This window comes from Amblyomma maculatum, chromosome 5 (assembly GCF_055883805.1).
Source record: "Amblyomma maculatum isolate TAMU_Amacu chromosome 5, ASM5588380v1, whole genome shotgun sequence".
In the NCBI taxonomy this organism is placed as follows: domain Eukaryota; kingdom Metazoa; phylum Arthropoda; class Arachnida; order Ixodida; family Ixodidae; genus Amblyomma; species Amblyomma maculatum.
The window spans coordinates 144,282,500-144,294,512 of record NC_139348.1 but is presented as its reverse complement, the minus strand read 5'-3'; the positions used below and the strand labels follow the sequence as shown (position 1 = coordinate 144,294,512).

General features: G+C 44.4%; 1 protein-coding gene across 5 annotated transcripts in view; it reads left to right on the top strand.

Annotated features, from left to right (window-relative positions):
• The window catches only part of LOC146189842 (BAI1-associated protein 3-like), a 441,950-nt gene that overhangs the window by 366,166 nt on the left and 63,771 nt on the right, over window positions 1-12,013 (top strand). For all 5 annotated transcript variants that reach the window (XM_084604615.1, XM_084604614.1, XM_084604612.1 and 2 more), the window contains one exon: window positions 10,555-10,678. In XM_084604615.1, the coding sequence (XP_084460741.1) occupies window positions 10,555-10,678 (124 nt within the window). The remainder of the gene's footprint in view (window positions 1-10,554; window positions 10,679-12,013) is intronic.

Below are 12,013 nucleotides of genomic sequence, written 5' to 3'. Positions count from 1 at the left end.
ACTACATTCCCACGTTCGTTCACTAACCTGTGGATGCCGTTTAAGTAAAATGCTTTATTTTAACGCCTCGATGGCATCGGCGCGTGGCACAATCCTAGACAGTGCCACCACCCATACTTGCACTGTCTAGGACTGTGCACGTGTGGGTGGCACTGTCTAGGACTGTGCACGTATGGGTGGCAGCTGGCGAAGGCGCAGTCAATCAGATTGGATGTTCAGTCTCTTCTTCACCTCGACTCTTCGAGATGCCAGTCCCCTTGGCGGGCGACATGTAGTTCACACGAGGAGACGAAGAACGACGCACTCGGAGCGAAAAAAAGGAACTTAAACTTATATAGCAGTAACAACAAACAATACAGAAACTCATTTGCAAAATAGATAGGTAGGTTCACATCTAGCAACAGAGATTGGCTGAAAATCACGACTAGCTTCATGAGCAGGCACGCTAAATGACGTTCGGGATCATAGCTCGCTTCTCACGACATCCAAATAAAGCCTAACCCAGGACCAACAATCGCGGCACGACGCGCTCTTAAATAAACACGTGAAAACCTTACAGAAAGGGAGGGGGAGGGGGGTGGTACTGAAGAAGAGCGCGAACGCCACAGCATGCGCGGTGCTATGCTCCTCTCCCGCGGTTGTCCAGATAATCTAAATTTGTCGAGAACCTGCGGATGGCATGCGCTGGCCACCTAAAGACGTAATGAGAGAGGAGGGTCCAGCCCCTGCAGTGTGACGCAGGCAGCTATGCTTTCTAGCTCATTTGAGAAGGTTCTTGAGGCTTCCAACATGTTCTGTCGTCAGTCTGTCTGTGTCGACAGGGAAGTTGCCATAAACATTATATCAAGGAAGTAAACAAGATAGCTTCTTACTGAACGTCACAGTGGAGAGGGCGCTGCCAGAGAAGTAGGTAGAGTACAAAGGGCATCACGCGGACTATGACGTGTGGCGCGCAATCCGCCGTCACTACACGAGCGAGTCTGTCGCTTTTACGTCTGTCGCTTATACGTAGGCGGTTATTTGTTAAAGCAAGCATGGTAAGTATGAGTACGCTTTATTACTTTAATTTTTATATCCATTTAGCGTGTTGTTTGAATCGGTAGTTTGTATTTTGGCATTTTTACCATTCTTCTTTTTTATATTTCTTACAACCAGTTATGCTTTCTTTACTTCATATAATTATAGTGGGTTTATTGTCGCTAGTCTCCTCGACGTCGGCGTATGTCTATTCTGCCATTTTGCTACAATCTAGAAAACGGGATCGTTGCATGAAACAGTACAACGCAACACAATGCATTACAACACACCGCGATCATTCAAAAAACACACTTTCAAGTAAAGAGAAAATATTAAGTGCGAACGGAAGACACAGGAGGGGAGATGTGTGGTTGACTCTCTACGCGACGCCTAATTTTGAACGGTATGCCACCTGGCCACTACACAGTGGAATTGAAGTACCTTTTTCAGAGGTACCGTCAAATCCAGCGCAGTTCCGCCAGAAGCAACAGTCATGCCCGAAAAAGTGTAGCCGTCCTCTCGAAATCAGCTTATCTTTTTTTTTTTAAGGTGAAACCATCTGTAGGCTCCTGGAACCAAATTTCATGCGCGAGAGTTGTGCGCGGGATCTTTGCGTTGACATATAACTTGCTAATAACAGATTTATAAGGAGAGAAATTGGCTGTCAATCATCCGATGACTTCATCTGAAAAACATAAGTCCTCGCTCCACCGGGAATAAAATCTCCATCCCTCCTATCTCCACCCGAGTGCTTTAACCTACTGCGCCACTTTTTTGTTTAGTGCCAAGTTAAAAACCCTATTTCACACACACACGGAATATTACGCGACAAACACACAACATGGGTTAAAATCGACGCCAGCTCGGGCTGCGTTATCAGTTAAAATTATCTCATGTGTAGCAGCGCTTCGATTCTCGGAAGCCACTCAGGCACTTCGTCTTGTGTCTTGAAAACATCAGTAATGATAGCAAGGGATTCTGGAAATTACTGCAATATATTCCTAGCATCAATGTCTGCATGCCTGAAAGCCATTCTGGATCGCCGAATACTGTGCAGGTTCAATACCATGATCATGTCCAATAGTAGCTCATCATTATCATTAATTGGTAAAAATATAATTCGCAATACATCCACGGGTAGGTCTTTTTTAATCGCACCGTATGTTCAGAATTTTTGTGAGGGGAAGTACATGGGAGCGCACCCGCCGAACAAGCTTCTTTTATCGCGTCTACTGCGGAGGAGTTGATTTGGCGCATTGTATTTGCGCCTAATGATTGACCATTTTATTTTGTTCCGTAATACGAAGGACCCATGTTTACGAACTATGAGTCAGGTTAGGTTGAGCAGCGTTTTTCCAAATTTAGTTGTTAGTTCGGCGAGCACGCAAGTGAGAATTTTTGGAATCCTTAAAGAAGTGTCCATGACGTGTCGTGTCTAGCAAGCATGATTTTCGTTTGAATGTTTATCAGCTGTATGGTGAAAGAAACGGTATGAGGAGCTTGGGCGATGTCTTTCTCCCGACCCCATTGTACGGATGGTTGTACTGGGCAGGTTCATGGAATTCAGTTCTTGAACGTGCAAAATATATGGGTGTACCAGGGGGAGCAAAAAGTTTCTTTTTCAGCCTCCATAGTAATGCGCTACAAGTTAAGATCTATTTAGAAATCAAGGTTGTTGTTTTTTGTACCTTGCGGAAATCACTGCTGCATATTCCGCAAACCAGAAACTATCAAACCCGTTTTCTTAGACTGTCAGCAAGCTTGTTTCTTTTGGGACATTCTGCAATTAACCAGCTGCGACTGTCAGGAAGCTTGTTTCTTCTGGGACATTCTGCGATTAACCAGCTGCGACTGTCAGGAAGCTTGTTTCTTCTGGGACATTCTGCGATTAACCAGCTGCGACTGTCAGGAAGCTTGTTTCTTCTGGGACATTCTGCAATTAACCAGCTGCGACTGTCAGGAAGCTTGTTTCTTTTGGGACATTCTGCAATTAACCAGCTGCGACTGTCAGGAAGCTTGTTTCTTCTGGGACATTCTGCAATTAACCAGCTGCGACTGTCAGGAAGCTTGTTTCTTTTGGGACATTCTGCAATTAACCAGCTGCGACTGTCAGGAAGCTTGTTTCTTCTGGGACATTCTGCAATTAACCAGCTGCGACTGTCAGGAAGCTTGTTTCTTCTGGGACATTCTGCAATTAACCAGCTGCGACTGTCAGGAAGCTTGTTTCTTCTGGGACATTCTGCAATTAACCAGCTGCGACTGTCAGGAAGCTTGTTTCTTCGGGGACATTCTGCAATTAACCAGTTGCGCCACGCCCTGGATCGTGAAACGCACATAGTTTCCCCTGCCTAGCGTGAGGATGACAGTAGCAATGACAATGTCGCAGAAGACTGGTATAATGACAGTGATGACAGTAGCGATGATAACCCCGGTGCATTTAGTTGATAATGATAATGAGAGCAAACGTGATGCACCGTGTGCAGCAGCTACGCTCAGGCTTTCGCATTTCTGCAGTGTAGATTCCACACTGGGCTCGTAATTTTCTTTTTTTGTTTGCGGGAAAAGATGGCTCTAGCCAAGGGCGTACATTTGTGGAGTAGGCCCATTTACTGTCTTTACTCCTGACAACACGTGTGGTGGCTTTTCCTTTGATCCCCGGTCGGAACCCCAGCAAAGCTCTGTGGCTTGGGCTACATCAACGGTTGTCTGGGAAACGCTCTCTTTCCTCTTCATCTTTTCTCTTCCTGCCTCTTTTTCTTCTCTCTGTTCTCGAGGACGTTGACACCGGAGTGGATTTGTGCTCCTACTCAGCCGAGGCAGCGACGTAAAGTGCTAGAGGCGAATAAAAGCAACGTAAAGGGCTCACTACTGGTTCGCCGCGAACGCGGTTTGTGCGTTTGGAGGCTCTTCAGAGCCTCTGAGTGCGATAAGGAAAAGCCTCCCTTGAGATCCCAGCTCGACGTCTCTAGTTTCACTAGGCATTGGGCGGAACGTAGCTCTGTGTAGTCGCCTTGGTCTTAGACTTACTGAAACTTGTTGTCGTGGTTTTCTTAAGGGTGTCTGTTAGCCGCCGCAAGAGCTGAGTGTGCCTGATAGTGCAGCACTACAAGATGGCTATTATTTTGGCAGCATGTACTGATTCGTAATTTTTTTTTTGCGCTTTTGGTGATTTAGCCTTATGCCAGCAGTTGGAGTCGTTTTAAGCTTTTGGAATTTGACGCGAAATTTTGGTAGGCGCGGGAGAACCGTTAGTGTTGCGGGGAGCCAAAAGAGCTCTCCGCGGTTGCCTAAGCGCTGAGACATTTAGGAGAGACGACGCGCGAATTTTAAGAGGCAATCAAGTCCGTAGGATAGCGAGAAATGCGAGAAAATGCAGCCTTCTAATGTGTGTTCCTTTATTTTTTACGGACTGCTGCAAAAAGACTTAGAGATCATGACTGCTGCAGCCATTTGTTTTTTCGTCACCTCCATTACCTGCACGTTTCATTTTATTCATGTTTTCCCTCGAAGAAAAAAGATAGTTCTGATAGGAAGTGCGGGCGACTTATCTGCAAATTCCACACCCATTCTTTTTCATTTGCGTGGTTGGAAAGGTCCATGCTACGAGCTCTTGAGTTCTTTGCGAGTCGGATTCACTGAATGAGTCGTATACCTCGTTCAGTGAATAAAAAAGTTGCCTGGAATTACTTCTAATTTTCGCTTGAATGCCTAAATGACAAAAATTATTGATCAGTTAGGGAATTAAGAAGTTAATTGCAGACATCGACTTTTAAGATAGCGAACGAAATGACGTCATCACATAATAACATCACATGGCATTACATTGTAGATCCCATGCGATATGGTCTCTATGGTGATTTTTTCATTCCGGTCGTATGTGACGCTTTGAGGTCATTTACATATCATTATGAAGTCATAAAGTGTATATGGCCAATCTGTAACGGCACAAGCTTTCATGAATGAAGCTCCGCATTGCAGAACATACACTATGAGCGACTGCTCGGGTCAAATCCGTCCAATGTCGCAGATCGATGTGGCCAGAAAAAAAAGAAGAGCTGAGCTAGATGGCTTTTAGAAGAACAGAAAATAAGGGGAGGAAATGGAGGGACGCTCTCACTGACAGAGCAATAGAAAGAAGAGAAACAATTGCAGCCTATTTAGTTTAGGTGAGCAAATGCAAAGTATGAGCGAAAGTTTCGCTTTCGGTTCGGGGCTGAAATTTCAAGATCACGAGTCAGTCAAAAGATCGGCATAATCGGCGACTGGGGACATCAGTGGTAGCACACTATAAAATATTTAGGCCGCTTAGCACACTTTAAAAAAATGCAATGCAATAACGGTGTGTTTCGATCCATTGGGCTCAGATGGAAATTTTGAGAACGGCGACACGCAACGCGGAGCGCGTGCGAATGCCTTGTCTTGTTCTTTATTTATGCGGTCCTGGACTCACGCCGTTCAACTTCGCGAGTCATACGAAGACGTGGAAAATACAGAGCATTACATCGTTTCCTGTTGGATGTAAGCCCCTTAGAGAAGGAACTATTTGTAATTTATTATTGCTCGCTTAGTGTTGCCGTTTTGCAATTTCTCTCTTCCCCTCCTTTGAGGAAACTGCGCCAAAGGGCACGCCCTGAAACCGTTGTGTGAGTTTCTCCGTAGCTATAATATTGCAACCAGAACATTTGTTTTTTAGCGGTTCTCTGACTTGATTTTACTGACGAGTTTTATTTGCACTTCTATACCCCTTTGATGTATTGAAAGTTTTGCAAAACAAATTTTCACCAGAATTAATTCCTAAGTCATAAGCTATGAATTATATAGCCTAAGTCCGGGTCAAGTCTTCATTTCTTCTACCTGCACTGAACGCTGGCCACTCCTCCAGTATGGGTATGTGTCATGTGCACATAGAAGAGAAGAATAAGGAGAGTGGCAGGAAAATACGAAGGGCGGTCCATTGCGGCGATAGCTACGATAATCCCTACTCGCTTCCTACAAGAAATTCCTCGCTTCGAATCCGCTCCGACCAGTCTTGCTCCCTCGGAAGGTCAAAGGTCAAGGCTTTGCACATATCTTCTAATTTCCGATTTCTCCAACGAAGTTATGCTTTCACAGTGAAACAAAGTACGAACTTGGGTGCAGTGTCGGCAGGGTTATTTTCGAGTGTCGGCAGGGTTATTTTCCTTTGTCTTATTGCGCTACTCTTCCTAACCTCGTCTTCATTCTGGGGAGTGGCTTCAGCGCGGAAGTGAGAACGCTTTGTTCGAGGGAGCTCAGTCATCGTGCCTTCTGCGGGCGGCCAAGGTCACGAAGAACGATCCGAAAATTGTAGATGGTGCCACAGCTGATATTCCGCAGTAATGTCAGCTAAGATTCCTTGGTGATGCGGAGGACAGTTGTCGCGTCGCGCTCTAGAGGCCTGATGTTGGCGGCCTAGATAAGGCCACCAAAATGGTTGAATCGCCGAACAGATACCGATGGGTGGCGTAGGAAGACCGAGGTGTGAGCGGGAGGTAAGGAATTGACAATATTGTCAACGGCACCGCTGACGATGCGCAGAGGGCGGACCTTCAACCTTCGGAACTGGCATCTCGAACGAAGTTCATGCTCGCATGGCTAAGCTGGAGTTGTCGGCGCGAGCCAAGCTACTTTTTTTTTGCTTTCCTTTTGTGAGAAATCATAAGTTAAATAGAATCAATGATTGTACTCCTCTCGTTCTTCGGGGCACGCGTCCGATACCATATTATTATGGGTGCTTAATAGTGCATCCACTCCCGGAACTGCTTCGCCGCGCTTGGGGGAAGTGAAGTTTGTGTTATCCTCGCGCTGAACCTGGAGGTGAGGCCATTCTTACAGTTCGGCACCGAGGTAGGGGCTAGCGTTTTCGTTTTTGGCTCGCAGTGTTAGGAGCTGCTCGGGAGCACATTATATGACTAACTTAAGGGGAATGCCAGGGATTAGAAATGAGAATAGAAATGCGAAAAAAGGGCTGGACCGAGAAAAACAGAAGTGGGAAAAAGGCACACTAGCATTTGGGAGAGAGGTGAAAGCGGGAAATGGGGGGTGGAGGGAAAGGGCTAAATATTGGATCTACCGCGCGACGCACGTGGAAAAAAATGATGGGCCTTAGAAGTTCAAACTTTCCGCTTATTGTTTATATTAATGCTGTTGCTCCTTGAAGCATTCAGGTTAAGCGGGAACGAAAGAGAGGTTCGAGAGAGATGACGGCAGAAAAAAAAAAGGAATAATAATTACCTTAGACGGCACTTTGTGTGTTTAAATCTGCGGGCGCGTAGGGAGTATAGGGCGAAAATATACCGCACCATGGGAGAGAGAAAATGCATTTTTCGCTTCGCCGATGCATAAGATAATCTACATGCCGCATCTACTATTACGGCGAGATGGAGAAGAAAGTTCTGGGCTGCCATTTTTTATGTATATTGCACGCCTATAAGCTCTGAATTATGCAAAATAATTGGAGCTTGGCATGTTCAGTGAGGAAGCGAGGGATCTTATTTCTTTACTTGCGCATGCGTGCAACCCAAATATAAGATACCTTGTAGAGCTGGAATGCATGCTAAGAAATACATTGGTGCCATCGTTATGTTCTTGCGGTTTCTATATTTACCAGGATTCGCCAGAACTGTTACAACTATCATTTGCAAAGCTTCACCCTAGCGGCGGAACTTGAAAATGACAGGTAGTACGATAGGTTTTATTTTGGACCCCGTCACATTTGAATAATACGTCTTTCCAGTTTATTCTAACGCGACGATGCTGCACTGCAATATCAATACACTAACATGTTTTTTGGAGCAGTTGTATAAGGTGGTATTAGAGAATTCCTTCCGAGAGATTATAATAATAATAATAATAATAATAATAATAGCAATAATAATAATAATAATAATAATAATAATAATAATAATAATAATAATAATAATAATAATAATAATAATAATAATAATAATAATAATAATAATAATAATAATAATAATTAGCCGGCCTATACTCACTGCAGGGCGAATGTCTCCCCCATTATCATCTAATTAACCCGGTCCTGGGCTAATTGCATCTTAACACTTAAAAACTTCTTAACCTCATCCGCCCACCTGACTCTACCGCCCGCTGTTACGCTTTCCCTGCCTTGTTATCCAATTTGTTAACCTTTTCGACCATCGGTCATCCTTTCTTCACACTACATGGCCTTCCTTTGCTCCATTTCTTTCTCTTGATTTGAAGTTAATTGTTATTAACCCAAGTTATCTCTCTGACCTACTCTGCATGCTTTCTTTTAACGTTACACCTACTATTTTCCGTTCCATATCCCTCTGCATTTTCCTCAACTTAAGTAGGACCCCTTTTGTTAGCCTCCAGTATCAACACTAAAGTGAGGGCATGTAGGATACAATTTTATGTACTTCAGTCTTGAGCGGTACCGGTAAGCTGCTAGTCATAATCTTCGAGTACTTGTCAGATGCGCTCCATCCTAATCTTATTCTCCTGATTTCCCTTTAATGGGACAGATCTGCGATTACTTCCTGTCCTAAGTAGACATATTCGCCTACCACTCCCAGCACTTCGCTACCTATTGTAAACTAGTGTTTCTTCCCGAGGCCGTTGAGCATTACATTAGTCTTCTGCATTTTGTTTTTAGGGTCACCTTTCTGCTTTTCCTGTCTAGGTCATCAATTATTCTTCACAATTCATCCCTTGAGTTACTTTGCAAATCAATATCATAGCGAATACCAGATTACTGAGTCTCCTTACCTAACACCTTCCTTTATGGAAATTTCTCACTTGCTTTATCTAGAACTATCCTTGCTGTGCAGCCACTTAGATACCTTCCACTATTTTCACATACAGATCGTAGACACCCTGATTTGCCTGCGAAAGAGAATTGCATTACGTTCAAAAATACACATCGATTGTGTAACGCTTGGAGAAGCTGCTGTTGTAATTTATCGGCATCGTTTTCCCTATAGATGGTGACGCATTGTATTGAGAACGGTATTTTTTTTTTCGCCGCGTATTTGTTCTTCTTTATGACTGCCTGGACAGGTCGCTCAGGCAGCGCTGGCATCCTACACCCAACAACTGAAGCGGCAGTGTAGAAAGTGTGTGACTTTATGAATGTAGGTGGCCTTTATTGTCAATCAGGCGAACTCTTATCAGGGACGCTGGATGGTTATCGAAAAGGGTGGATATACAATTAAATCAAAATCTACCTTTGAAACAACACAATGAATTTAGTCATGAAAGCTCCTAGTGTGTTCGGCACTGTGTCACAGGCACTCAGAGGACCGGTCATTAGTCCCAGAGGGCAAAGTAAAGCAAAATATAAAAGCCGAACAGGAACAGGATGGTAAACTCAACACCTTTTCTATGCTCAAGCTATGGTTCCGCTTCCGCGGTGTGTTCCGTTATTTTATTATAAGATGCACGAAGGAGCCGAGTAAATGTTTCGGTGGAGGGACATGCTACGCGAGCAGAATATATTCACTGCAAAGCATTGAGCTAAGTAATAAAGGCGGGAAGAGCTTTCTGGACAGAGCCCTAACTAAGTTGAGGACTAGTAATTGGAAAAGTTCACCGTCAAACATGGAGGTGGCGATAACGGGTGAGCCAAGCCCACTATGATGTTAGCGAACGCTTGACACAGTTCACTTTGTGGGCAACGAGACGGGGATTACGCGGTTTATGCCCCCTAGAGAAAAGGTTGGGCCACCGCGCTGTGCACCGGTTGCAATTTAGCGCGAAATGTGAGGGCGCTGGCTTCGCGCCGCATAGAGCCGGATTTCCCGAAGATTAATTCGACGCCATCTACGCCATCGTGTGCTTTGGAATCATTGAGATGAAGATAAAGAAAAGGAGTGGCTTAGTGCTTGCTAGAAGGGTGAGCCTGAGCTAGACGTTCGAAACGAAAGTGATGTAGGACTGCCCGAAAAACCATGCACTGAACTTTTTCCGATCCGATCTGCTCTGTACGGTGGGCTCTTTATAACGGAAAATGCCTTAACACGCATGTTGTAGTGTGTCGGAACCGAACTGTTCTGCATTTACAGACGAATCAGTCGTACCTGTTTTAACCAGGCGCTGTTTAAGGTTATGTTAAAATACATGGTCTTTTGGGTGCAAAGGAGATATTGGGAGAATAAGCGAATGAAGAGCGACACACAGCTGAGGCTCATTTCCACTATCATTGAACGAAGGGGCATTATAATATAGTTCCACTAAACAGCCCTTGACAGTACGAAGAGCTACTTTGGGGAGTTTTAATTTGCATGCATAGTTAAGAATAGTTAAACGCGGGCCAATAATTTTGATTTTACATATAAATCCTCGCCATTCAAGGCTTATCAAACCGAAGCGCTAATTGAAACTGACACATCGGGAGTTACGTGAGCACGTGATAGCTGAGGAAGTTGAAATTGTGTGCGTTCGGGACGTGGTACGGGACGTGATGCCGATAAAAAAAAATCTATCTATTACTGTGTGGACGAGCACATTTACTCTATGTGTGCTTTGTTTCTTATGCAGTCGGTGGGTGATGTACTCTCGGAAGCACATGGGTGTGTCCCTGGACTACGCCCTGCTATTACAACTGCTGGACGACCTCGACCAGGCCTGGGAAGACTCCGACCGACCCCTCTCGAGGGACGAGGTAAGCCCCAGTCAATCCTGACGGCGCCGCCTGCGTAATTACACGGCAGATTATGCTCCTATGAGTCGCTCTCTTCCGGACGAACTCGTTTCACTTTGCTTGTTTTTTAGAGACACGGAGTTGTTGCGATTCGAGCGCTAGTGTAATGTTGCTCAGGAGAACATCTCTGTGCTCGCTCTCCTTGTTCTTTTCTTTTGTTAGGCGCACTAATTAGCGAAACGAGTAGCAGTGTGGATTTTTGGAGGCAGAGCAGTTTCTCGGTTTTCATTGCTGACGTCATATTCGTGAGAGAATAATTACAGTCATGTCAGTGCGTCAGTGCGAACATATGAGAACAATTAAAAATTTCGTTTCTGTCGCACCCATTTGTAGCTTGGTGCAAAGTTGGTGAAGATGAGAGACCCGGTTTCTAAACTGATTTTTCGATGTACGAAGCCCCGAACAAGAGTTAAATAAAAACGAAGTTTCGTGAAGACTGAGCGTCTTCACTCTTCAGTTGTTATAAGTAGCGCGAAGTTAGCTCCGTTACGCTGACGTCGCTTCCGTATGGTGCCATCACGTATAAGAATCAAAGAGTGAACCCTTATGCGTCAGATGTTTTCAAAGTCTCTAAGAAACAAGAAAATTGGTGGCAGATATCTGCATACGAGCTTCTGGTAGCAGAATTTAAAAACCATAATTTTTTCAATCATACATATTTCTCCTGTTGCTGATACAGCTAAGTGGTACAAACAACTTTGAAACTTATGAGGTCGATGATACACGTAGTTTTTAATATTCCAGGTTTGTATTTTGCAGAGCGTAGCCTAACTTTACCGAATATTTTTATTTTTCACCGTGTTCATCGTTACTGTCATTTTCTGGCAAGCATCACCAATATAGGGTGCACAGTATGAAGAGACAAAATAGTTTAAAACAATGAAACTTCGCAAGCTCTTGCATGTAGGTGGGTACAGTTATTGTTATAGACTCAGAATGGGCGTTCTAGCTCAGGAAAGCCAGGAATTTTGAACTTGGATTTCAGCACGAACTTTTCTAAGCATATAAGAATTAACAGAAGTGTCCCAGGGCCTTTTGCATTCATCTGTCGAGTTCGTTTGTGGTATAGAATCTTGGCCGCGGCGGCCGCACTTGAACGGGGACTAAATGTCAGTACGTGTTAAAGAAATTCCCATCCCCGATAGGCTTTCAAGATAAAGGGCGCCTTTATAGCGGGTCTGATATCTAAGGAACGAATTCAGGGCGTTACGTTGCACATACCATACCTTACAGTACAGTGCCGCACCGCGCCTAATTATACCATACCATACCATACCATACCATACCATACCATAC